This window comes from Hypanus sabinus, chromosome 23, assembly GCF_030144855.1.
Source record: "Hypanus sabinus isolate sHypSab1 chromosome 23, sHypSab1.hap1, whole genome shotgun sequence".
Taxonomy (NCBI): Eukaryota; Metazoa; Chordata; class Chondrichthyes; order Myliobatiformes; family Dasyatidae; genus Hypanus; species Hypanus sabinus.
Genome location: NC_082728.1, coordinates 53147342 through 53170212, shown reverse-complemented (window position 1 = coordinate 53170212; position 22871 = coordinate 53147342). Strand labels below are relative to the sequence as shown.

The 22871-nt window shown below is 43.0% G+C and overlaps 1 protein-coding gene across 6 annotated transcripts in view; it reads left to right on the top strand.

Moving 5' to 3' along the window:
- The window catches only part of tmem94 (transmembrane protein 94), a 197888-nt gene that overhangs the window by 108161 nt on the left and 66856 nt on the right, over positions 1 to 22871 (top strand). For all 6 annotated transcript variants that reach the window (XM_059948880.1, XM_059948881.1, XM_059948878.1 and 3 more), the window contains 2 exons: positions 8954 to 9031; positions 9999 to 10084. In XM_059948880.1, the coding sequence (XP_059804863.1) occupies positions 8954 to 9031; positions 9999 to 10084 (164 nt within the window). The remainder of the gene's footprint in view (positions 1 to 8953; positions 9032 to 9998; positions 10085 to 22871) is intronic.

The window sequence follows — 22871 nt, the reverse complement described above, 5'->3', positions numbered from 1 at the left end:
TCAACGAAATCCTTCCAAATAAGGATCAAATAAAGGTCGGCCCCGTTTCACCGTAGAAAGCGATTCTCCTCGATCTTTAACTTCCAAACTTCCAATCTTCACTCTCCACTAATTTCTCGAACTAGCAGAATCATAAAGAACCTGCTGGCAATGACCTCTTAAACTTTAGGCATTAAATAAAAACTTCATCCTTCAACTAAACTGCGTCATCACTTAAAACACACAGTGGCATGAAGTCAACCTGGCAAATCCAGCCACGAACTGCCCCTCCTCACAGGGTGGGGTCTACCTTTTATAACCTGTAAAAAAAAACACGTCACATGATCTCTACTGGCGGGAAAATGACGTCATTCCACCATCACAAGACCATCACCTCAAGACCAGTACAGCTTCAACCCCAGTCACATGACAAGGGCACCACTGTCATGTGTCACGAGTACGTAACAATGTAGATAAGCATACAAGAGGAGAGGCTGTACTTGATTTGTACTTGGTGGGAAATGAACCTGGTCAGGTGTCAGATCTCACAGTGGGAGAGCATTTTGGAGATTGTGATCATAATTCTATCTCTTTTATGATAGCATCCGAGAGAGATAGGAACAGACAAGTTAGAAAAACTTTCAATTGGAGTATGGGGAATTATGAGGCTATCAAGCAGGAAATTGGAAGCTTAAATTGGAAACAGACTTTCTCAGGGAAAAGTACAGAAGAAATGTGGCACATGTTCAGGGAATATTTGTGTGGAGTTCTGTATAGGTATGTTCCAATGAGACAGGGAAGTTATGGTAGGCTACAGGAACCATGGTGTACAAAGGCTGTAATAAATCTAGTCAAGAAGAAAAGAAAAACTTACAAAAGGTTCAGAGAGATAGGTGATGTTAGAGATCTAGAAGATTACAAGGTTAATAGGAAAGAGCTTAAGAAGGAAATTAGGAGGGCTAGAGAAGGCCTTGGCAGGCAGGATTAAGGAAAACCCCAAGGCATTCTACAAGTGTGTGAAGAACAAGAGGATAAGACATGAAAGAATGGGACCTGTCAAGTGTAACAGTGGAAGAGTGTGTATGGAACTTGAGGAAATAGCAGAGGTACTTAATGAATACTTTGCTTCAGTATTCACCATGGAAAAGGCTCTTGGTGATTATACATCTTGGTGATGACTTGCAGCAGACTGAAAAGCTTAAGCATATAGATATTAAGAAAGAGGATGTGCTGGAGCTTTTGGAAAGCATCAAGTTGGGTAAGTTGCCAGGACAGGATGAGATACACCCCAGGCTACTGTGGGAGGTGAGGGAGGAGATTGCTGAGCCTCTGGCGATGATATTTGCATCATCAATGGGGACTGGAGAGGTTCCGGAGGATTGGAGGGTTGCGAATGTTGTTCCTTTATTCAAGAAGAGGAGTAGAGGTAGTCCAAGAAATTATAGACCAGAGTCTTACCTCAGTGGTTGATAAGTTGATGAAGATCCTGAGAGGCAGGATTTAGGAACATTTGGAGAGATATAATATGATTAAGAATAGTCAGCATGGCTTTGTCAAGGGCAGGTCGTGCCTTACGAGCCTGATTGAATTTTTTGAGGACGTGACTAAATACATTGAAGAAAGAGCAGTAGATGTAGTGTATATGGATTTCAGCAAGGCATTTGATAAGGTATCCCATGCAAGGCTTATTGAGAAAGTAAGGAGGCATGGGATCCAAGAGGACATTGCTTTGTGGATCCAGAACTAGCTTGCCCACAGAAGGCAAAGAGTGGTTGTAGACGGGTCATATTCTGCCTGGAAGTTGGTCACCAGTGGAGTGCCTCAGGGATCTGTTCTGGGACCCTTACTCTTCGTGATTTTTATAAATGACCTGGATGAGGAAGTGGAGGGATGAGTTAGTAACACAAAGCTGATGACACAAAGGTGGAGGTGTTGTGGATTGTGTGGAGGGCTGTCAGAGGTTACAGCGGGACATTAATAGGATGCAAAACTGGACTGAGAAGTGGCAGATGGAGTTCAAGATAAGTGGAGTGGTTCATTTTGGTAGGTCACATATGATGGCAGAATATAGTATTAATGGTAGGACTCTTGGCAGTGTGGAGGATCAGAATGATCTTGGGGTCCAAGTCCATAGGACGCTCAAAGCAGCTGCGCAGGTTGACTCTGTGGTTAAGAAAGCGTATGGTGTTTTGGCCTTCATCAACCACGGAATAGGACTCTGGTCAGACTCCACTTGGAGTACTGTGCTCAGCTCTGGTTGCCTCACTACAGAAAGGATGTGGAAGCCATAGAAAGGGTGCAGAGGAGATTTACAAGGATATTGTCTGTATTGGGGAGCATGCCTTTTGAGGATAGGTTGAGTGAACTCAGCCTTTTCTGCTTGGAGCGACAGAGGATGAGAGGTGACTTGATAGAGATATATAAGATGATGAGAGGCATTGATCGTGTGGATAGTCAGAGGCTTTTTCCCAGGGCTGAAATGGTTGCCACAAGAGGACACAGGTTTAAGGTGCTGGGGAGTAGGTATAGAGGAGATAACAGGAGTGAGTTTTTTTACTCGGAGAGTGGTGAGTGTGTGGAATGGGCTGCCAGCAATGGTGGTGGAGGCGGATACGATAGGATCTTTTAAGAGACTTAAAAGCTTAGAAAAATAGAGGGCTATGGGTAAGCCTAGTAATTTCTAAGGTAGGGACATATATGGCACAACTTTGTGGGCCGAAGGGCTGTATTGTGCTGTAGGTTTTCTGTTTCTATCCTCTTTTAATGGCTGTCTCTGAGATTGCATATTGTTCAATTTACCCTAAGCAACAATAATGGAGGGTCACTGTTTTCTCATATTTCCAACATTTTTTAACTCTAATTCGGATCTGGCAGCATCTTTGGAGAGAGAAACGGAGTTCATATTTGTGGTTGCTTGTTTCTCATCACAAGTTTTGAGGAAAAAATATTGATTTGAATTCATTGGCACACGAGTGAATCTGCAGATGCTGGAAATAAATAAAAACACAAAATGCTGGCAGAACTCAGCAGGCCAGACAACATCTATGGGAGGAGGTAGTGACGACGTTTCGGGCCGAAACCCTTCATCAGGAGTGAAGTAACATGGGATGGTGGAGAGGGGATAAGAAGTGGGGGGGAGGGATGAAGTCTACTTGTCTGGCCTGCTGAGTTCTACCAGTATTTTGTGTTTTTATTTTTTGATTTGAATTCATTACTAGTTTCTTGCTCCACAGATGCTACTGATCCTGAGATTTTGTAGTGTCATATTTCATGTATACCGTATATTGATATTGAATAAATTAAGACAGGTTTTCTTCATTAAGGAGCCATAATTACTGCATAACCAAACAGAGTGTAAGAGAGGTGATCTTGTCACAAATTGCAGCTAAGTATTTCCTGCCCACCACTAGTCAAGATGGGTAAGAAACAGTTGCACCTTCTACTGAATGAACTGCTGAGGTCATCAGACTCATTATCAGATTACAAGCTAAATTTATGCAAGTAACCTTATGGGTGGATGTACTAGTTATTTAAAGTTGCATACTAATTGGTTCAGAGTTTGGTAGAATAGAATTGGAAAAACTATTCTTGGGTACAGTTATCAATATTGAGATGTGTTTTTAAAATCAAAGTGTGAGAAATGTGAATAGGCCAATAAGGGCAATTAAAGTCTAAATGGATGTGAAGTAAAAACCGGACAAGTGAATTTGAGGTGTCTGTCACTCAATATCAAATTGAATAGAGTGGCAGGCCAGAGGTGGCTGAATGCTTCACTTGGGTTCTCATGTCAAATAAGAGAAAATCTGCAAATGCAGGAAATCCAAGCAACACACAGAAAATGCTGGAGAAACTCAGCAGGCCAGATAGTATCTATTGGAAAAAAGTATAGTCAACGTTTCGGGCTGAGCCAAAGGGTCTCTTGTGTGCTAATGTTCTTGCTTCTGATAAGTTGCATTCTGTGTTCTCTGTATCTTCTACGCTTGAAGTATAATGTTTATGGGAAAGGATTTTTCTCCTGACTTGTTGAGGATGCACCTCAGGTTAAAAATGGATAATAGGAAAATAAACAGGGCAGTCATTGTTGGGTGATTAATCTATTTGTATAAAGCCCATGACTACTTTCTAGCTAAGGATCAAGCATTAGAAAGCTTGTAACATGATAATAGTAACAAATGGGAATTAAACGTCTGTCATCAAATCACTATATTTTCTGCCTCAGGATCTAAAAATAAATCCACACAGTACAAATCTTAAATTACAACAGAGCACATGAGAGGCAGCAAATAAATATTGGTGAAATTTTTCACACTAGTAAACAACATTTAGGTATACTGTTTGCAGTACAGAAGCAGACTGTCCATTTCAGCAGATTGATCTTGCCATTTATGCTTCCTTTAGCCTTCTGCTAGTCACACCAGCAATTTTCTAACTCTTTGTCCGCATTGTATTGTTTTGCTCCTCTTTAAACATTTTTATGCTCTTTGCCTCAATTACTACGTGGAGTAGCAAGTTTCATACCTGAACTGCAAGTGAAATGGAGCCAAATGGGTGGTTCTGTGTATTTTATGTTCTTATTCTGTAAAGGTTCAGCTGTCTTAAGGATGCTTTCCAAGACATTTTGTTTAAATGTGTACTGCAGCAGCATTATGAAGAGTAATCTAAGTTGTTTGCCAAATATTTTTTGCAGTGAATTGTCAGGTAACAGAGCAATTGTGATTTTGAAACTTCATTTCTGGAGCAATCTCCCTCTAAATTTGTGGCATTGGTGAGTTGAGAATGTGGAATGAGATGGGAAGATTGACTTCTCACCTTGCCATATCAGCTGTTGAACAGACTTTTCATTGACCTCAGAATGCAAGTTAATGTTTTCAACAAGGGTGCATTGTTTCAAAGTGAATTGCAGGAATTTAACAGCAGGTAGGGCACTACATTTATCAGTAAACAGCATAAATATCAATGCTAACATTTGTTCACTGCACAGGTAGTTCACAACAGGTATTGAAAATGTAACATGCTGTAAGGTTTCTCTGTAGCAGCAGTGTTTGGGTTATGACTAGAGATAATGGGGTTTGGAATGCTGCTGTTCTTTCTTGTAAGTCTGGAAGAGTCTTTTTGCCAGGGAGAGATGAGGAGAGAAGACGCGAATGGAGAGAGTTGGTAGACCTTCGGATGGGGTGGACTTGGAGCAAGGGTCCAAAGAGCAGCGATGATCAGAGGAGGTCGATGGTGGGCAACCAACTTATCAGTGAGCTCCAACATTGCGCAATAGACTGTTTCATAAGATTGAGCCCCTTTTTTTTGTTTTCTTTACTAACCATATCAGAGTAAGAATTATAAAGCTGAATCATTTAATCGCATATTGTGTACTTTTTGTTATTTCGGGGTACTGATTTGTAACGGGACACATCGTGCAGCATCCACCCAAACATGAATTCTTAAGTTTGGCTGGGCCGGGGGCTATCAGCCCCTTATATATAGCCGCTGGCCAAAGCGTGAGTTACAAACGTGTTGTGCTCAAGGATTTGGGAGACTTCCATTTGAAGGGTAATGAAGTTAATGTGCCTGTTGTCAATGCTCAGTGTTCCCATAGCAGCACAGAGACTGTCATTGTGCATTCATTGTCGGCACAGTTGGTTAGAGTTCCATCAGTCAGGATGCTTGTTTGCAAGCAGGGAAAGCATAGTATGGAAATTACATTGATACATTGTGGCTGGTCCCGTAAGGTTAGGAAATGGATAGCAATCTTGGGTTTTCTGTATTGAATATTCTGCAGTGTTTGGAAAATGGCAGAGAAGAAGGGAAGAGCATTTATTGCAATAAAAATATATTCCTTTAGTTCATCCAGATTTGCAATGGAAGCCTACAAAATAAAGCCCAATTCTGTCTCTAATTTCTACCCCTCATACCCTTACCCCTAACTTTCTTCATGGTAGCAGCAAGTTCCCTTGGATGTGGGCAAGAATTGCAGCTAAATGTTTCATGCCCATCCCTAGTCAAGCTGAGCAAGAAACAGTTGCATCTTCTACTGAATGAACTGCTGAAGTCATCAGACTCTCTGATTCATTATCAGAGTACAAGCTAAATTTGTGCAAGTAACCATATGGGTGGATGTACTAGTTATGTAAAGTTGCATACTAATTGGTTCAGAGTTTATACCACTGATAATGCAATACAAGGTTCATATACTGAATTCTGAAACATTTTTGAACAGAAACTCTGACCTATTGCTGAAATGATGCCAGTTCTAGTGATGATCCCACTGGTGTTTGGTAATGGGATCATTGAAGAACAGCTTGCTGTCTAAGTATATGCTGAAGTATTTTGGATGATCAGCATTTTCAAGGTTAAAACTATCTATGTCACTTGGAAGGTATTTGTCAAGCAATGTGCAGTGAGCCAAGTTGGATTAAATTTTGTATATACTTAGTCTCAGTGGCCAGTTGCCAACCAGTACCTACTCAGAGGCTCCCAGACATTAATCTAGAGAGGACTTGAAATATGCTGAAGATATTTTAAGATGGATTGTTTCTGTAGCAGGATGATAATTTTACAACCAAATCTCTGGAAAATATGTGTATCAGTTCCATTTTTATAACCACACTCGTTACTTCATGGCATCGAAGTCACAAAGAGTTCAGCTCAGAATGAGGCCACTAAGCCTATCACGTCTGTGCGGATTGTACCAGAGCAAATCTCGAATTCCACTCCCATGTCTGTAGTGTTGAAATTCTTTGCTCCACCATATGTTTATCCAAATTCTTTTTGAAGTCCACAGTGGAATATGCCTGAACCAGCTCTGCAAGCAATGTGTTTCAGATTTCAACCATAAATTTATTTTGAAATGGCTTTCCTCATGTTGCTGTTAATTCTCATTAACTTTTATTAAATAGTCATGGACTGATAGTAATTAATTTCTTAGCCTCCTTTACAAAATAAACAGTCCCAACCTCCTCCAGTCCATCTTTGTATCCATGTACCTTAATTCCAGGCATCATTGCTGTCCATCTTTTCTGAATGCTCTTTAATATCTTCACAGCTTACTGTAAATAAGTTTCTAATAGATAAAATTCAACCATTGTAGTGTGATCACTCGAGTCGAGTATGTTCTCCTAAGGGACTGTCAATTGGTGGATCCTCAGCTGATTGTAGAGGTCAATCTGGGATCCATGTTTTCTGGTACAGTGTGGACAAGAGTAAGTGTTGACTGTGGTTAGTGGTCAGATCTTTTGGTCATTCATTCTCTTCTTTCGCTGCTGCCTTTTGTTCTCTGTGGCAGATCGGAGGTTGCTCTCATTTAGAACAGTTCCCTCTTTAACAGATTTCCTCCAGGTGTATCTATTGAGAGCAATATCCTCCCAGGTATTAGATGCAGTATTGAACTTCTCTAAGCTGATTTTGATGTTATCTTTGAAGTGTTTCCTTTGCCAACCAGGAACTCGCTGACCTACCTTCAGCTGGGACAAGAGGATCTGTTTGGGGAGATGTGAGTTAGGCATCTGAATAACAAAATCTGTCCATCAGAGTTGGTGTTGCTTTATAATGGTAGAAATGCTGTTCATGTTGTCCTCCTCCAGTATACTGATCTTAGTACTTATGTCCTTCCAGATGATCTTCAAAATTTTTCATAACATTCTTTAGTGGTATTGTTCCAGGCTTCTACTGTAGGTGGTCCATTCATCTATGGAAGGCTTTACACCTAATGCCCGTTTCTCATCTTGCTTCTTTATGGACATTACTGGATGAGAATCGGAAGAAGACATTAACTGTCACTTTAGTATCATTTTAAGTGCAGTTACTACTGCAAAAGTTCATCTATGTAATGATGAAGGCTTCTGTTTTTTGTTCTAAGGAGCAAAGGCCTCAGCTGACTCACATTTTATAGGAATTTTTTTGGCAGGCACTGTTAGATTTCAGATAACAATGTGGTATAATCTAAGTGCTCCAGAGAGATGGCTGCGAGTGACAGCTGGGTGTCATCCCATAAACATGGAACCTGATGTGACTGAAAAGTGAATAAGTGAAATAGAAATGACAAATAGACCCTTGGGAGATTTTGAAGGTATCTGTGTGGGAGAAGTCAGAAGACATTGCATAAGTAGCAAAATAATTAGTCTTCATCTTTATAATTCATTGACAGTTACTCTTAATCCATCTTCCTTTGTAAGAATGTAAATAAGTAATGGAACAGTACAGCACATTACAGGCCCTTTGGCCCACAGTGTTGTGCCGACCCTCAAACCCTGCTTCACATATAACCCCCCCCCCCCCCACCTTAAATTCCTCCATATACCTGTCTAGTAGTCTCTTAAACTTCACTAATGTATCTGCCTCCACCACTGACTCAGGCAGTGCATTCCACGCACCAACCACTCTCTGAGTGAAAAACCTTCCTCTAATATCCCCCTTGAACTTCCCTTCCCTTACCTTAAAGCTATGTCCTTTTGTACTGAGTGGTGGTGCCCTGGGGAAGAGGCGCTGGCTCTGTCTATTCCTCTTAATATCTTGTACACCTCTGTCATGTAATGGAGTTTAAGCAAGCCAAGTTAACTTGTGAGACAATTAGGCTTTGTAAGAAGATTATTTGGTAGAATTACTGATGTTAATATTTATACATATTGAAAAACAACAAGCATATAGCCCACAATTTTGAACCTGGCATTGATTGATTGAGTGAGTGTGTGGCCAATGGACGAGCATTCATCTCAGGAATCTCCAAATGGGAAAGCTATTCTCCGAAGCTGAATGAATCTTGCTGTTGGCCTAACTGTTGTTCATTAGATTGCTAGTTTGCCCATTCACTGTTCCTCAGATAAAACCAAATAAAACTTAGTTAAATACAGATGTCATCTATGCACGTGTCTGATAACCACCTATATAGTGTTTGCCTATAACTTGTAAAACATATAGCAGAACTGAACACAACTTTACTACTTTAATACTCTAATTTAACAAGTGTTTCCATTTTTTTCTATAGGCACGGCACACAACGTATGGAATCAGGAAATGCTTTTTGTTCCTGTTGCAATGTCAGCTTACGCTTGTCTTCATTCAGGTAGAATAGATTTTTATTTTCCCTTCACATTAAAGTAGCATAGATCACTTTTTTTTTACTTCAGTCTGCAAATCCCTCATATCAAAAAATGTAAATATTCAGACTTCCCTGCTGATTTGGCTTTGATCAGTAGAGGAAGTATAAACTCTCCTCTGCCTAATCAACCACTTGCCTCTGACATCCCTCCTCCACTGTAAACAACTTCACCTGCTCCTGGCCTAAGTTTTCTAGCCTTCCTTTTTAATCACACCTGCTTCTTTGTTCATTCCACTGCTATCCCAGCTATCATAATCAAAGACCCCTCCTACCTCGGTCATTTTTCTCTCCCCTTCCATCGTGCAGAAGGTACAGCTTTTTGAAAACACGTGCCATGAGGAGAAAGAGCAGCTCTGTCCCACTTTTATAAGATTTGAGTGGACTTATTGTAAGACAAAGATGAACTCTTTATCTCACTGTACCTTGTGGCCCTTGCACCTGTTAGTCTTTCTCTGTAACAGTTGCTGCCACACCATATACTACATTCTGTCAATTGCTTTTCCTTTTGTGTTATCTCAAAGTACTGTTGTGAAATGATCCATCTGGATGGTATGCAAGGCAAAGCTTTGCATCTTGGTACAGGTGGCAACAATAAACTGATTGCCAATATGCAGTCAATTTTGCAAATCCTTGGAAGGTGTTTTATCTTGTGTTTTTTTAGGACAGAAGAAGCGTTCCCCGAGATTTGCCACATGCATCATTTTAGACATCGCTCTCTCTCTCTGTTCTTCTCTTCTTCTCCCCTTCTCCCCGCCTCGGCCTCTCCCCCCTTCAGTTCTTGATTCTCTTTTTGCTGTAAAAAGACGAGTGTATTTCCTACTTGGTCATATCACTGTTGTAATAGTACAGTATTCTTTAATATGTTCACTAATAACGTGCTAGCAGGCATGATGACTCCTTGTTTATAATAGGCTCTCTTGTGTTTGAGCAGTTTTTGGCCTGTCTGGTTCAGTTGCCTCCACCTCTCAGCACCACTGATGTTCTCTGGCTATCCTGCTTCTGCTACCCATTGCTCAGGTAGGTACACATGGCACCTGTGAGCAACAAATCCAAGGGGAAAGCTGTTAATTACTGCTGATCATCAAGTTGGAAATGGCATTGATGCTCCTGATGTATTAAGAACATACAATTATGAACATAAAATTATGGTGAAAAAATAATTAAAGCCTCCATTCTGATCATAGTTTCAGAAGTGTGCTACCTTGAAAGAACTACATAGTTCCAATCTCCTGTTGCCTTTGCGTAGCCCTGCAAGTTTTCTCCAAGTATTTATCCACTTTTCATAATAACTACTGATCACACTTTTGTAGTGCACTTTTGCAGAAGCAAAATTTTAATGCCTTCTTTAGCTTTTTCCAATCACCTTAATTGTTCTCTGCCTCTGTAAGTAGTTTCTCCCTATTTATTCTGTCAAAATGCTTTGTGATTTGGAACTCTGTTCAAAGTTTAATTCCCAAGTAGTTAGACTCCTTATGATTAGTAACATGCAGAATAATTATGACTAACTTCCTCCCAACTTTGGAAGGAATGGGCAATATACCTTCAGCTCTCTGCTTAATCTCTCCACATTTATAGTCATACTTAATGCCAGCCAACTCAATCATTTATGCCCATTGCTGTTTTTCTGCATAAATTGAAGGAGTTCCTATGGGGATTGCATAATTGCAGCTCCTAAGGGAACTGGAGCTGCAGCTGGAAAACCTTCGTCTAGACAGGGAGAGCAAGGAGGTGATAGAAAGGAGTTATAGGCAGGTGGTCACATGAGGGCCACAGGAGACAGATAAGTGGATTGCAGTCAGGAGGGGAAAGGGGAAGAGTCAGATACTAGAGAGTACCCCTGTGGCTGTTCCCCTGAACAATAAGTACTCCTGTTTAAGTACTGTTGAGGGTTGAGGGGGGGGGGGGGGGGGGGAGACAGCCTACCTGGAGGAAGCAACATTGGTCGCACCTCTGGCACAGAGTCTGGCCCTGTGGCTCAGAAGGGTAGGGAAAGGAAGAGGAAGGCAGTAGTGATAGGGGACTCTGTAGTCAGACAGGTGATTCTCTGGATGCAGGAAAGAAACTCCAATGGTAGTTTGCTTCCCAGGTGCCAGGGATGTTTCAGATTGCATCTGTGATATCCTTCAGTGTTCTGTCTGTTCTGCCAGAGGTCGTGGTACATATTGGTACCAATGACATAGGTAGGAAAAGGGAAGATGTCTTGAAAACAGACTACGGGGAGTTAGGAAGGAAGTTGAGAAGCAGGACCTCAAAGATGCTTATCTTGGGGTTACTGCCTGTGCCATGTGAGTGAGTATAGGAATAGAATGAGGTGGAGGATAAATGTGTGGCTGAGGGATTGGAGCAGGGGGCAGGGATTCAGCTTTCTGGATCATTGGGACTTCTTTTGGAGCAGGTGTGACCCGTACAAAAAGGACGGGTTGCAGTTGAATCCCAAGGGGACCAATATCCTGGCGGGGAGGTTTGCCAAGGCTGCTGGGGAGATGAGAACCAAACCCAAGAGACTGGGGAAGAAGCTGTTGGCTCACAAAAAGAAAAAGCTTGGAGACAGTGTGTGAGGGAGGATAGGCAGGTGATAGAGAATGGACACGCTCAGACCGATGGTCTGAGATGTGTATTTATACGCAAGGAGTATTGTGAACAAGGCAGATGAGCTTAGAGCGTGGATCAGTACTTGGAACTATGATGTGGTGGCCATTAGAGAGACTTGGATGGCTCAAGGACAGGAATGATTATTTCAAGTGCCGGGTTTTAGATAGACAATAGACAATAGGTGCAGAAGTAGACCATTTGGCCCCTCGAGTCTGCACCGCCATTCTGAGATCATGGCTGATCATTCACTATCAATACCCAGTCCCTGCCTTGTCCCCATATCCCTTGGTTCCCCTATCCATCAGATATCTATCTAGCTCCTTCTTGAAAGCATCCAGAGAATTGGCCTCCAGTCTTCCGAGGCAGTGCATTCCACACCTCCACAACTCTCTGGGAGAAGTTCTTCCTCAACTCTGTTTTAAATAACTGACCTCTTATTCTCAATCCATGCCCTCTGGTACTAGACTCTCCCAACATCTGGAACATATTTCCTGCCTCAATCCTATCAAATCCTTTAATTATCTTAAACGTTTCAATCAGATCCCCTCTCAATCTCCTCAATTCCAGCGTGTACAACCCCAATCTCTCCAATCTCTCTGCGTAAGACAGCCCTGCCATCCCAGGAATCAACCTAGTGAATCTACGCTGCACTTCCTCAATTGCCAGAATGTCCTTCCTTAAACCTGGAGACCAAAACTGTACACAATATTCCAGATGTGGTCTCACCGGGGCCCTGTACAAATGCAAAAGGACATCCTTGCTCTTGTACTCAATTCCCCTTGTAACAAAGGCCAACATTCTATTTGCCCTCTTCACTGCCTGTTGCACTTGCTCATTCACCTTCATTGACTGGTGAACTAGGACTCCTAGGTCTCTTTGCATTTCTCCCTTACCTAACTCTACACCGTTCAGACAATACTCTGCCCTCTTGTTCCTGCTTCCAAAGTGGATAACTTCACATTTATTCACATTGAATGACATCTGCCAAGTATCTGCCCACTCACTCAGCCTATCCAAGTCTCCCTGTATTCTCCTAACGTCCTCTTCGCATGTCACACTGCCACCCAGGTTAGTATCATCAGCAAACTTGCTAATACAGTTTTCAATGCCCTCATCTAAATCGTTGACATAAATCATAAAGAGCTGTGGTCCCAATACAGAGCCCTGTGGTACCCCACTAGTCACCTCCAGCCAGTCCGAGAAACACCCATTTACTGCTACCCTTTGCTTTCTATCTGCCAACCAGTTTTCTATCCATGTTGAAACCCTGCCCCCAATGCCATGAGCTCTGATTTTACTCACCAATCTCCTATGTGGCACCTTATCGAATGCCTTCTGAAAATCTAGGTACACAACATCCACTGGCTTACCCTCGTCTAACATCCCTGTTACACCCTCAAAAAAACTCCAACAGATTAGTCAAGCATGATTTGCCCTGGTAAATCCATGCCGGCTCAGCCTAATCCTATTTCTGCCATCAAGATGTGCCACTATTTTGTCCTTAATAATGGACTCAAGCATCTTCCCCACGACTGACATTAGGCTAACAGGGCGATAGTTCTCCGTTTTCTCCTTCCCTCCCTTCTTGAAAAGTGGGATAACATTAGCCACTCTCCAATCTTCAGGAACTGATCCTGAATCTAAGGAACAGTGGAAAATGATTACCAATGCATCCGCAATTTCCTGAGCCACCTCTTTTAGAACCCTCGGATGCAGACCATCTGGACCCGGGGATTTATTAGCCTTCAGTCCTACCAGTCTACTCATCACAGTTTCTTTCCTAATGCCAATCTGTCTCAATTCCTCTGATATCTTATGACCCTGGCCCATCCATACATCTGGGAGATTGCTTGTGTCCTCCCTGATGAAGACAGATCTAAAGTACGCATTAAATTCTGTTGCCATTTCCCTGTTACCCATAACAATTTCTCCCAATTCATTCTTCAAGAAAATTCATGTTTCAGAAAGGACAGGGAGGGAGGCAAAAGAGGGGTAGGAGTGTGGCACTGTTGATCAGCGATAGTGTCACGGCTGCAGAAAAGGTGAACGTCATGGAGGGATTGTCTACGGAGTCTCTGTGAGTGGAGATTAGGAACAGGAAGGGGTCAATAACTCTACTGGGTGCCTTTTATAGGCTGCCCAATAGTAACAAGGATATCGAGAAGCAGATAGGGAAACAGATCCTGGAAAGGTGTAATAATAACAGAGTTAGAACACAGAATAATACAGCACATTACAGGCCCTTCAGCCCACAATATTGTGCCAACCCTCAAACCCTGCCTCACATATAACCCCCTATCTTAAATTCCTCCATATACCTGTCTAGTAGTCTCTTAAACTTCACTAGTGTTGCTGCCTCCACCACTGACTCAGGCAGTGTATTCCACACACCCAACCACACTCTGAGTGAAAAACCTTCTTCTAATATCCCCCTTGAACTTCCCTCCCCTTACCTTGAAGCCATGTCCTCTTGTACTGAGCAGTGGTGCCCTGGGGAAGAGGTGCTGGCTATCCACTCTATCTATTCCTCTTAATATCTTGTACACCTCTATCATGTCTCCTCTCATCCTCCTCTCCAAAGAGTAAAGCCCTAGCTCCCTTAATCTCTGATCATAATCCATACTCTCTAAACCAGTCAGCATCCTGGTAAATCTCTGCACCCTTTCCAGTGCTTCCACATCCTCCTTATAGTGAGGCGACCAGAACTGGACACAGTACTCCAAGTGTGGCCTAACCAGAGTTTTATAGAGCTGCATCATTGCATCGCATCTCTTAAACTCTATCCCTCTGCTTATGAAAGCTAACACACCATAAGCTTTCTTAACTACCCTATCTACCTGTGAGGCAACTTTCAGGGATCTGTGGACATGTACCTCCAGATCCCTCTGCTCCTCCACACTACCAAGTATCCTGCCATTTACTTTGTACTCTGCCTTGGAGTTTGTCCTTCCAAAGTGTACCACCTCACACTTCTCCGGGTTGAACTCCATCTGCCACTTTTCAGCCCACTTCTGCATCCTATCAATGTCTCTCTGCAATCTTCGACAATCCTCTACACTATGTACCAACCTTCGTGCCGTCTGCAAACTTGCCAACCCACCCTTCTACCCTCACATCCAAGTCGTTAATAAAAATCACGAAAGGTAGAGGTCCCAGAACACATCCTTGTGGGACACCACTAGTCACAACCCTCCAATCTGAATGTACTCCCTCCACCACGACCCTCTGCCTTCTGCAGGTAAGCCAATTCTGAATCCACCTGGCCAAACTTCCCTGCCTTCTGACTCTCTGAATAAGTCTGTCATGTGGAACCTTGTCAAATGCCTTACTAAAATCCATGTAGATCACATCCACTGCACTACCCTCATCTATATGCCTGGTCACCTCCTCAAAGAACTCTGTCAGGCTTGTTAGACACGATCTGCCCTTCACAAAGCCATGCTGACTGACCCTGATCAGACCACGATTCTCTAAATACCCATAGATCCTATCTCTAAGAATCTTTTCAACAGCTTTCCCACCACAGGCGTAAGGCTCACTGGTACCATTCCCGTGGACAACGAGGATGTATAGATCCTTGCCAGAGGCTCAGCAATCTCTTCCCTCGCCTCGTGGAGTAGCCTGGGGAATATTCCGTCAAGCCCTGGGGACTTATCCGTCCAAATGAATTTAACAATTCCAACACCTCCTCTCCCTTAATATCAACATGCTCCAGAACATCAGCCTCACTCATATTGTCCTCACCATCATCAAGTTCCCTCTCATTGGTGAATACCGAAGAGAAATATTAATTGAAGACCTCACTGACTTCAACAGCCTTCAGGCACATCTTCCCACTTTTATCTCTAATCGGTCCTACCTTCACTCCTGTCATCCTTTTGATCTTCACATAATTGAAGAATGCCTTGGGGTTTTCCTTTACCCTACTCGCCAAGGCCTTCTCATGCCCCCTTCTTGCTCTCCACAGCCCTTTTTTCTTAAGCTCCTTTCTTGCTATCATATATTCCTCAATAGACTCATCTGATCCTTGCTTCCTAATCTTCACATATGCTGCTGCCTTCCATCTGACTAGCTTCTCCACCTCACTTGTCATCTATGGTTCCTTCACCCTACCATTCTTTATCTTCCTCACTGGGACAAATTTATCCCTAACATCCTGCAAGAGATCCCTAAACGTCGACCACATATCCATAGTACAATCCCTGCAAAAACATCATCCCAATTCACACCTGCAAATTCTAGCCTTATAGCCTCATAATTTGCCCTTCCCCAATTAAAAATTTTCCTGTCCTCTCTGATTCTGTCCTTTTCCATGATAATGTTAAAGGCCTTTTGTTATATAATAATTGAGAAATCAGCAAATAAATTATCTTTTGCTTATTTTAATTTTGGTGGAAAAGGTAAAACACCAGTATATTGTAAGAAAGTTTGTTTAAGTGGCATTGGTTAAGAATGTGTTTATAAAGCAGGTTCAGAGAGCTAGGAGATTATAAGGCTGACAGGAAGGAGCTTAAGAAGGAAATTAGGAGAGCCCGAAGGGGCCATGAGAAGGTCTTGGCAAGCAGGATTAAGGAAAACCCCAAGGCATTCTATTAAGTATGTGAAGAGCAAGAGGATAAGACATGAAGGAATAAGACCTATGAAGTGTGACAGTGGGGAAGTGTGTATGGAACCGTAGGAAATAGCAGAGGTACTTAATGAATACTTAAGTATTCACAATGGAAAAGGATCTTGGTGATTGTAGTGATGTCTTGCAGTGGACTGAAAAGCTTGAGCATGTAGATATTAAGAAAGAGGATGTGCTGGAGCTTTTGGAAAGCATCAAGTTGGATAAGTCACAGGGACCAGATGAGATGTACCCCAGGCTACTGTGGGAGGAGAGGGAGGAGATTGCTGAGCCTCTGATGATGATCTTTGCATCATCAGTGGGGATGGGAGAGGTTCCGGAGGATTGGAGGGTTGCGGATGTTCTTCCCTTATTCAAGAAAGGGAGTAGATGTAGCCCAGGAAATTATAGACCAGTGAGTTTTACCTCAGTGGTTGCTAGGTTGATGGAGAAGATCATGAGAGGCAGGATTTGTGAACATTTGGAGAGGTATAATATGATTAGGAATAGTCAGCATGGCTTTATCAAGGGCAGGTCGTGCCTTACAAGCCTGATTGAATTTTTTGAGGATGTGACTAAACACATTGATGAAGGAAGAGCAGTAGATGTAGTGTATATGGATTTCAGCAAGGCATTTGATAAGGTACCCCATGCAAGGCTTATTGAGAAAGTAATGAGACATGGGATCCAAGAGGACATTGCTTTGTGGATCCAGAACTGGCTTTTCCTCTGAAGGCAAAGAGTGGTTGTAGACGGAGGTCGGTGACAAATGGTGTGCCTCAGGGATCTGTTCTGGGACCCCATACTCTTCGTGATTTTTATAAATGACTTGGATGAGGAAGTGGAGGGATGGGTTCGTAAATTTGCCGATGACACAAAGGCTGGGTGTGTTGTGGGTAGTGTGGAGGGCTGGCAGAGGTTACAGCGGGACATTGATAGGATGCAAAACTGGGCTGAGAAGTGGCAGATGGAGTTCAACCCAGATAAGTGTGAGGTAGTTCATTTTGGTAGTTCAAATATGATGGCAGAATACATTGAGACTCTTGGCAGTGTGGAGGATCAGAGTGATCTTGGGGTTCGAGTGCATAGGACGTTCAAAGCAACTGCACAGGTTGTCTCTGTGGTTAAGAAGGCCTTCATTAATCACGGATTTGAATTTTGGAGCCGAGAGATAACATTGCACCTATATAGGACCCTGGACAGACCCCACTTGGAGTACTGTGGTCAGTTCTGGTTGCGTCACTACAGGAAGGATGTGGAAGCCATACAAAGGATGCAGAGGAGATTTACAAGGATGTTGCCTGGATTGGGGGGGGGCATGCCTTATGAAGACAGGTTGAATGAACTTGGCTTTTTCCCTTGGAGTGAAGGAGGATGAGAGGCATTAATCATGTGATAGTCATAGGCTTTTTCCCAGGGCGGAAATGGCTGCCATAAGAGGGCACAGGTTTAAGGTGCTGGGTAGTAGGTACAGAGGAGTTGTCAGGGCTAAGTTTTTTTTACGCAGAGAGTGGTGAGTGCGTGGAATGGGCTGCCAGCAACGGTGATGGAGATGGATACGATGGGTCTTTTAAGAGACTTTTGGATAGATACATGGAACTTAGAAAAATAGAGTGCTATGAGTAACCCTAGTAATTTCTAAGGCAGGGACATGTGTGGCACAACTTTGCAGGCTGAAAGGCCTGTATTGTGCTGTAGGTTTCTATGAGTTATTGAGGTGTTGTAATCAAATTGCATTGTGACAGGTTCTTAAATCCTGGAGTCCACACTGACCATCGGGTACCTATATGAACCATCAACACTCCACAGATTCTACTGCTTACCTGCACATGCAAGGCAATTTAATAGTACTTGAGCTTTTGGTAGAACATGGTTTGTGTTTGCACTGTAACCATCCCTAACTGAGGAATAAGACCACTAGTTATTTTGCTGAACTTTTCTTGGTAGTTTTATTAGACACCCCTTGGTTAGATGCATAGAACCATAGAACACTACAGCACAGTACAGGCCCTTCAGCCCTCCATGTTGTGCCGACCCATATAATCCTTAAAAAAAAAGTACTAAACCCACACTACCCTATAACCCTCCATTTTTCTTTCATCCATGTGCCTGTCCAAGAGACTCTTAAATACCCCTAATGTTTTAGCCTCCACCACCATCGCTGGCAAGTCATTCCAGGCACTCACAACCCTCCGTGTAAAAAAAAAACTAACTAACTTACCCCTGATGTCTCCCCTAAACTTCCCTCCCTTAATTTTGTACATATGCCCTCTGGTGTTTGCTATTGGTGCCCTGCAAAACAGGTACTGACTATCCACCCTATCTATGCCTCTCATAATCTTGCAGACCTCTAGCAAGTCCCCTCTCATTCTTTTACGCTCCAAAGAGAAAAGTACCAGCTCTGCTAACCTTGCTCCAACTTGCAACTGACCATTAATCCTGTACTCAGTCTTCTGGTTTGTCCTTCTAAAATGCATCACCTCACACTTATCCAGATTGAACTCCATCTGTCATTTTTCTGCCCAACTCTGCAGCCTCTCTATATCCTCTTGTAACCTTCGACAACCTACAGCTCCATCCACAACTCCTCCAATCTTCGTGTCATCCGCAAATTTACTCACCCATCCTTCCACCTCTACATCCAGGTCATTTATAAAAATCACAAATAGCAGGGGTCCCAGGACAGATCCCTGCGGCACTCCACTAGTCACTGACCTCCAGGCAGAATACTTTACTTCCACAACTACCCTCTGCTTTCTTCCTTCAAGCTAATTTTTTATCCAAACAGCCAAGGTTCCATTTATCCCATGTCTCATGACTTTCTGGATGAGTCTCTCGTGAGGGGCTTTGAGCTTTTTTCTCAAAGCTTCTCTCAAATGCTTTGCTAAAGTCCATGTCGACCACATCCACTGCCCTACCCTCATCAAGTTCTTTCGTTACCTCTTCAAAAAACTCAATCAGGCTCATGAGCCACGATCTTCCCTTCACAAAGCCATGTTGACTATCCATGAGTAGACTGTACTTCTCCAAATGCTTGTAGATCCTATCCTTAAGAATCCTTTCCAGTAGTACCACGGATGTAAGACTCACTGGTCTATAGTTCCCAGGTTTCTCCCTATTACCTTTTTTAAACAAGGGAATTATATTTGCCATTCTCCAGTCCTCCGGCACTTCCCCTGTAGCCAAAGAGGATTCAAAGATTGTAGCTAATGCTCCAGCGATCTCTTCTCTCAATTCCCACAACAACCTGAGGTGTATCATATCCGGCTCTGGGGATTTATCAATCTTAACGTTTTTAAGAAGATCCAGCACTACTACTTCCTTCATCCCCACATTGTCCAGCACACAGGCACACTCTACTTCGACCTCATCCTGATCAAGATCCTTTTCACTTGTGAATACTGAAACAAAGTATTAATTTAGGACCCCCCCAATCTCCTCCGCTTCTAGGCACATGGTGCCCTCTTTATCCTTTAGCAGTCCCACCTTCATTCTCGTCATCCTCCTGTTCTTCATATACACATAGTACGCCTTGGGGTTCTCCTTAATCCTACATGCCGAGGCCTTTTCATGCCCCCTTCGAGCTCTCCTAAGTCCTTTCTTTAGCTCCTTCCTGGCTACCCTCTTTTTCTCATAAGCCCCTCCTACTTCTTGCTTCTTATATCTAACATGTGCTTCCTTTTTCCTTGCCTCGGTGGGACAAACCTATCCTGAACCCAGCTCAAGTGGTCCCTAAACTTCTCCCACATTACTTCTGTACTTTCCCTTTGAAAATCTGTTTCCAATTTACTCTCACTAGTTCCTGCCTCATCCCTTCAAATTAGCCCTTCTCCAATTAAGCACTTGACCATTTCATCTAATTTTATCCCTTTCCAATAGCAATGCTGAAGCTAAGGGAGTTGTGGTCACTCTCACCAAAATGCTCCCCCACCAAGAGGTCTGTCACCTGACCAGGTTCATTACCCAGAACTAGATTCAGAATAGCCTCTCCTCTTGTTGGCTGGTCCACATACTGTGTCAGGAACCCTTCTTGAACACACTCGACAAATTCAGCCCCATCTATCCCCCTTGCACTCAGGAGGTGCCAGTCAATATGAGGGAAGTTGAAATCACCTAATAACTACTACCCTCTATTTCCTGCTCCATTCTAATATCTGCCTGCTTATCTGCTCCTCGGTGTCCCGAGGGCTATTTGGGGGGCCGATAGACTACTCCCAGCACAGTGATTGATCCCTTCCTATTTCTGACTTCTACCCAGACTGATTCTGTGGACACTCCTTCTGCAGCGTCCTCCCTTTCTATAGCTGTGACACTATCCCTGACCAGCAATGCCACTCCCCACCCCCCCACACACTTTTCTACCTCCCATCCTATTCCTTTCAAAACACCTGAACCCTGGGACCTGCATCATCCAATCTTGCCCTTCCTCCAACCAAGTTTCAGTAACGGCCACAACATTGTAGTTTCACGTACTAATCCATGCTCTAAGTTTATCCTCATTGTTCCTAATACTCCTAGCATTAAAATAGACACATTTCAATCCCTTAAACTGGCTACAATCATGTTCTGTCCCCTGGCTGTCCTTCCTCATCAACTCAGAACTCTTAGCATCATGCCCTTGTCCTTCTACCTTAATCTCTGCACTCACATTCTGATTCCCACCCCCCTGCCAGACTAGTTTAAACCCTCCTCAACAGCTCTATCAAACCTGCCCGCCAGGATATTGGTCCCCCTGGGATTCAAGTGCAACCCGTCCTTTTTGTACAGGTCACACCTGCCCCAAAAGAGGTCCCAATGATCCAGAAATCTGAATCCCTGCCCCCTGCTCCAATCCCTCAGCCACACAGTGGAGATCTTCCTCCTTGCCACATTATATTCTTTCTAGGCATAAAGTTTCCTCTGCTCATAGGTTTTTATGTAACTGAATTTATAAGATCTGAAAAGTTCTTGTGAGTTATTGATTGGAAGCAGAGATATTATATCCCTGAGTTAATTCCACTATAGATACTTTGACAACCACTGGAAAGATGGTGCAAGCAAAACTCTCTGACTTCAGTACTAGTGATCTGAAGTTTAGTCTCTGTATGTGACACTGGGTAATGGAAGCAGGTGAAGGATATTCAGTCTCTTAAACCTGCTCAGCCATACAGTAACATTATGACTAATCCTTCATTTCAGCAGCATAACCATATAACAATTACAGCACGGAAACAGGCCATCTCGGCCTTTCTAGTCCGTGCCGAACACTTACTCTCACCTAGTCCCACTGGCCCGCACTCAGCCCATAACCCTCCATTCCTTTCCTGTCCATATACCTATCCAATTTTACTTTAAATGACAATACCAAACTTGCCTCTACCACTTCTACTAGAAGCTTGTTCCACAAAGCTACCACTCTGTGAGTAGAGAAATTCCCTCTCGTGTTACCCTTAAACTTTTGCCCCCTAACTCTCAACTCGTCTTCTTGTTTGAATCTCAACGGAAAAAGCCTATCCACATCAACTCTATCTATCCCCCTCATAATTTTAAATACCTGTATCAAGTCCACCCTCAACCTTCTACACTGCAAAGAATAAAGACCTAACTTGTTCGATCTTTCCCTGTAACTCAGATGCTGAAACCCAGGTAACATTCTGATAAATCTTCTCTGTACTCTCTCTATTTTGTTGACATCTTTCCTATAATTCGGTGACCAGAACTGTACACAATACTCCAAAGTCGGCCGTACTCATGCCTTGTACAATTTTAACATTACATCCCAACTCCTATACTCAATGCTCTGATTTATAAAGGCCAACATACCAAAAGTCCTGACGAAGGGTCTGGGCCCGAAACGTCGACAGTGCTTCTCCTGGCTGCCTGGCCTGCTGTGTTCCACCAGCAATTTGTGTGTGTTCTTGCAAAAGCTTTCTTCAGCACCCTATTCACATGAGATTCCATCTTCAGGGAACTATGCACCATTACAGACAGACATACTTTATTGATTCCAAGGGAAATTGGGTTTCGTTACAGTTGTACCAACCAAGAATAGTGAGAAATATAGCAATATGAAAACCATACATAATTAAATAATAATAAGTAAATTATGCCAAGTGGAAATTGGTCCAGGACCAGCCTATTGGCTCAGGGTGACACTCCAAGGGAGGAGTTGTAAAGTTTTGATGGCCACAGGCAGGAATGACTTCCTATGACGCTTAGTGTTGAATCTGGGTGGAATGAGTCTCAGGCAGAATGTACTCCTGTGCCTAACCAGTACATTAGGAATGGATGGGAGACATTATTCCTAGATGACTCTGTTCTACTGCATTCTTCAATGCCCTACCATTTACCATGTATGTCCTTTTTGGATTATTCCTACTGAAATGTAGCACCTTATATTTATCAGCATTAAACTCCATCTGCCATCGTTCAGCCCACTCTTCTAACTGGCCTAAATCTCCCTGCAAGCTTTGAAAACCTTCTTCATTATCCACAACGCCACCTACCTCAGCATCATCTGCATACTTACTAATCCAATTTACCACCCCATCATCCAGATCATTAATGTAAATGACAAACAACATTGGACCCAGTACAGATCCCTGAGGCACACCACTAGTCATCGGC